Source organism: Mandrillus leucophaeus, unplaced genomic scaffold (genome assembly GCF_000951045.1).
Source record: "Mandrillus leucophaeus isolate KB7577 unplaced genomic scaffold, Mleu.le_1.0 Scaffold164, whole genome shotgun sequence".
Taxonomy (NCBI): Eukaryota; Metazoa; Chordata; class Mammalia; order Primates; family Cercopithecidae; genus Mandrillus; species Mandrillus leucophaeus.
The window spans coordinates 1,299,476-1,304,005 of NW_012101632.1; the positions used below are offsets into that span (position 1 = coordinate 1,299,476).

The 4,530-nt window shown below is 45.3% G+C and overlaps 1 protein-coding gene across 1 annotated transcript in view; it reads right to left on the bottom strand.

Moving 5' to 3' along the window:
• Positions 1 to 4,530, bottom strand: part of BAZ1B (bromodomain adjacent to zinc finger domain, 1B) — an 86,613-nt gene that overhangs the window by 67,084 nt on the left and 14,999 nt on the right. The window contains exons 4-5 of the mRNA XM_011976357.1: positions 3,911 to 4,027; positions 1,522 to 1,666 (exon numbers count right to left, since the gene is read on the bottom strand). Coding sequence (XP_011831747.1) covers positions 1,522 to 1,666; positions 3,911 to 4,027 — 262 coding nt within the window. The remainder of the gene's footprint in view (positions 1 to 1,521; positions 1,667 to 3,910; positions 4,028 to 4,530) is intronic.

Sequence of the window (4,530 nt, forward strand, 5' to 3'; positions counted from 1 at the left end):
AAAAAAAAAAAAAAAAAATTAGGTAGAAAAAGTCCAACTCTCATTACAGCGAAGACTTGGATTACACGTCTGAGGCCGGGCGCGGTGGCTCACGCCTATAATCCCAACTCTGGGAGGCCGAAGCCTGAGGTTGGGAGTTCAAGACCAGCCTGACCAACATGGAGAGACGCCATCTCTACTAAAAATGAAAAATTAGCAGGGCATGGTGGCAGGCGCCTGTAATCCCAGCTACTCAGGAGGCTGAGGCAGGAGAATCACTTGAACCAGGGAGGCGAACGTTGCAATGAGCCAAGACCACGCCACTGCGCTCCAGCCTGGGCAACAAGAACAAAACTCCATCTCAGAAAAAAAAAAAAATCTTAAAATCTTTTAAATATAGTAAGAATTATGAGCTCACTTTGCCAGCACATATAATGAAACTGGAATAATATGGAGAAGACTAGCATGGCCACTGCACGGCCCGGGCACAGTGGCTCAAGCCTAAATCCCAGCACTTTGGGAGGTCAAGGCAAGAGGATAGATTAGGAGTTAGAGTCCAGTCGGAGCATCATGGTGAAATCCCGTCTCTACAAAATATACAAAAAATTAGTCGGGCATGGTGGCACACACCTGTGGTCCCGGCTATGTGGAGGGTGACATGAGAGTCTCGCTTGAGCCTGGGAGGTGGAGGCTGCAATAAGCCAAGATCGCGAAACTGCACTATTCCAGCAAGTCCAGTAAGACTTACAGAGTCCAGTAAGACTCTATCTCCGAAAAATAAAAGAAAACTCAAAACCAAAAAGGCAAAATAACAGAATTATCAAAAAAGGATGAAAAAGACAAAGCAAGGACAGACTAATACAACAAAGTGTTGCAATTATTACAATACTAAAACATTCTTGGTGATGAATGTGGTTCTAAAATTTGGTTCAAGGCCAAGAATGATGGCACATGCCTGCAGTCCCAGCTACTCAGAAGGCTAACGTGGGCGGACGGCGTAAGCCAAGGAGTCCAAGGCTATATACAGTGAGCTATGACTGCACCACTGCACTCTAGACTGTGTGACAGAACGAAACCCTGTCTCTAAACAAACAAATAAAAATAACATTTATTCCTTATAATACTTGATAGGAGGCCAAAGTGGACAGATCATCTGAAGTCGGGAGTTCAAGACCAGCCTGGCCAACATGGTGAAACCCTGTCTCTACCAAAAACATAAAAAAATTAGACGGGCGTGGTGGTGCACAGCTGTAGTCCCAGCTACTCAGAAGGCTGAGGTGGGAGAATCACTTGAACACGGGAGAAAGAGGTTGCAGTGAGCCAAGACTGCGCACTGCACTCTAGCCTTGGAGACAGAGCAAGACTCCATCTCAAAAAAACAAAAACAAAAAAACACACAAGTATTAACATCAAGTATCAATACTTGATATTAAATATAATACTACACATAACAGTTTTACACACGTAGAAATGTGTTCTGTAACCTAGGCCGACAGCTCTAATTCTGACGGTAAGTCCAATCAGAAACGAACAGGCACTCACCTCGAAGTCACACTCTTCTCCCACAGCATATTTGGTCATGATCTCCAACCAAGCAGTATCTACCAACTTCTCTAAAGAGGCTGTGTTATGGTGAACCATTTCCAGAACAAGCTTCTCATACCAGGCAGGAAACTCCTCCTTCAAGCTAAATAAATGTAATTAGTTATTAAGAAAACACAAAAACTTACCCAGAGATTTAATTCAAGTCAATTCAAACATTTCTTTCTTTCTTTTCCAAACATTTCTCACTCTGTCACCAAGGCTGGAGTGCAGTGGCACAACCGTAGCTCACTAGCCTCCACCTTCTGCGCTCAATCCTCCTAACCTCAGCCTCTCAGGTAGCTGGGACCACAGGCATGCACCACTGCACCTAACCTCTTTTAAGACTTAACTTTTGGCCGGGTGTGGTGGCTCACACCTGTAACCCCAGCACTATGGGAAGCCAGGGCAGGCAGATCACCTGAGGTCATGAGTTCAAGGCCAGCCTGGCCAACATGGCGAAACCCTGTCTCTACTCAAAATACAAGAATTAGCCAGGCGTGGTGGCACATGTCTGTAATCCCAGCTACTTGGAAGGCTAAGGCAGGAGAATTACTTGAACATGGGAGGCGGAGGCTGCAGTGAGCCAAGATCAGGCTACTGGACTCCAGCCTGGGCAACAGAGCAAGACTCCATCTCAAAAAAAAAAGACACCATTTTACAAGTTTTAGGTTCACAGCAAAACAACACTACTTTAACAAATATACACAAGGCACTGGGGAATACAAAGATTAAAAAAACCATGCAGTTTGCTGGACACGGTGGGTTCTAGCACTTTGGAAGGCACGGGTAGGAGGACTGCTTCAGCCCAGCAGTTTGAGACCAGCCTGGCCAACAGAGTGAGACCCTGCCTCTATAAAAAACTAAAATAATTAGCTGGGTGAGGTGGCATACACCTACAGTCCCAGTTACATTAAGAGGCTGAGTGAGGCAAGAGGATGGCTTGATCCCACGAGCTATGATCATGTCACTGCACTCCAGCCTGGGAAGAGCGAAACTGTGCCTCTAAAAAAAAAAGGAAACCAGGAAGCATTAACATGTCGGAAACATGACTTGAAAACCAGAGCTGTTGCAAAAGGACAGCAATGATTTAATGCTTTTCACTTATTAAATTAGCAAAAAAAAAAAAAAAAAAAAAAATTTAATTATCATACCCGGCTGGGCACAGTGGCTCACACCTGTAATCCCAGCACTTTGGGAGGCTGAGGTGAGCAGGTCACTTGAGGTCAGGAGTTCGAGATCAGCCTGGCTAACATGGCGAAACCCCATCTCTACTAAAAACAGAAAAATTAGCCAGGCGTGGTGGTGAGTGTCTGTAGATCCAGCTACTCGGGAGGCTGAGGCACGAGAATCGCTTGAACCCAGGAGGTAGAGGTTGCAGTGGGCCGAAATCATCCCCCGCACTCCAGCCTGGGCAACAGAGCGAGACTCCATCCCAAAAATAAAAATAAGAATAAGGCCGGGCACAGTGGCTCACGCCTGCAATCCCAGCACTTTGGGAGGCAGAGGCAGGTGGATCACGAGGTCAGGAGATCGAGACCACCCTGGCTAACATAGTGAAACCCCGTCTCTACTAAAAATACAAAAAAAAAATTAGCCAGGTGTGGTGGCAGGTGCCTGTAGTGCCAGCTACTCAGGAGGCTGAGGCAGGAGAATGGCGTGAACCCAGGAGGCGGAGCCTGCAGTTGAGTCGAGATCGCACCACTGAACTCCAGGCTGGGCGACAGAGGGAGACTCGTCTCCAAAAAATAAATAAATAAATAACACCGGGGCGGCAGCTCAGGACTGTAATCCCAGCACTTTGGGAGGCCAAGGCAGACGGATCACAAGGTCAGGAGATTTGAGACCATCCTGGCTAACATGGTGAAACCCTGTCTCTACTAAAAACACAAAAAATTAGCCGGGTGTGGTGATGGGCACCTGTAGCCCCAGCTACTCGGGAGGCTGAGGCAGGGGAATCACTTGAATCCGGAAGGCAGAGCTTGCAGTGAGCCGAGATCATGCCACTGCACTCCAGCCTGGATGAAAGTGAGACTCCATCTCAAAAAAAAGAAAAGAAAAAAAGAAACCACATTACCAGAGTACCTGCAAGGTGAAAGCATGGAGCAGGAACACTCAAAGGCCTGGTAAATACCTAAACAAGTGCACATATAACTAAATAAATATTCCACATTGCTACTGGCAAAATGCCACTATGCAAAGGAACCCAGAAACCCATACAGTACACCAATGTAGTACAGTCCAATTTGTGCCCCATAAACTTAAATACACATACTGCTTTAGGATTAATATTCCCTCCTTCCCTAACAACGAGAAGATGGTGGCAAAGGGCAATACTTCTATTACTTACAGCTCAGCAACTTCCTGTTCTTCCTCCCAGGCTTCCTTGTGTGTTAGCTGACTGCTTCCAGTACTCTTGCACGTCCAGATGCGCTCACTGTACCTTTCCAAGCGGGCTTCGTACTCTCTGCAGGCAGTAGTTCAGGAAAACAATATGCAAGCAACAGAGACAACTAACCCATACCCGTAAGATACTTATATATAGAAAAAAATCTACAGTATCCTTTTAAAAATGTGTAGCATGAGAGGATAAAAATGGAATTGGGGTCTTTAAGCTGAATCAGGGCCCAAAGCAAAATGACTAAGACTGAAGTATGATGAGAATGGATTGTCATGGGCTGGGCGTCTGCATGGGATTTACAGACTGGGATGATCACGCCTCTAATCTCAGCATTTTGAGAAGTCAAGGCGGGACAATCACTTGAGACCAGGAGTTCGAGACCAGCCAGGGAGACCTCATCTCTACAAAAAATAAAAAAATAAATAATAAAAACGGTTGCTCATGTTTTACAAAAAAACTAGTATTTTAGTACAAATGTAATTTCCTCAATTCACCAAAGTTTCATTACACAAGACTTAAGATGTACTAAAAACTCATAAGAAAAAGTAAAGGTAAATTTTTTTTTTTTT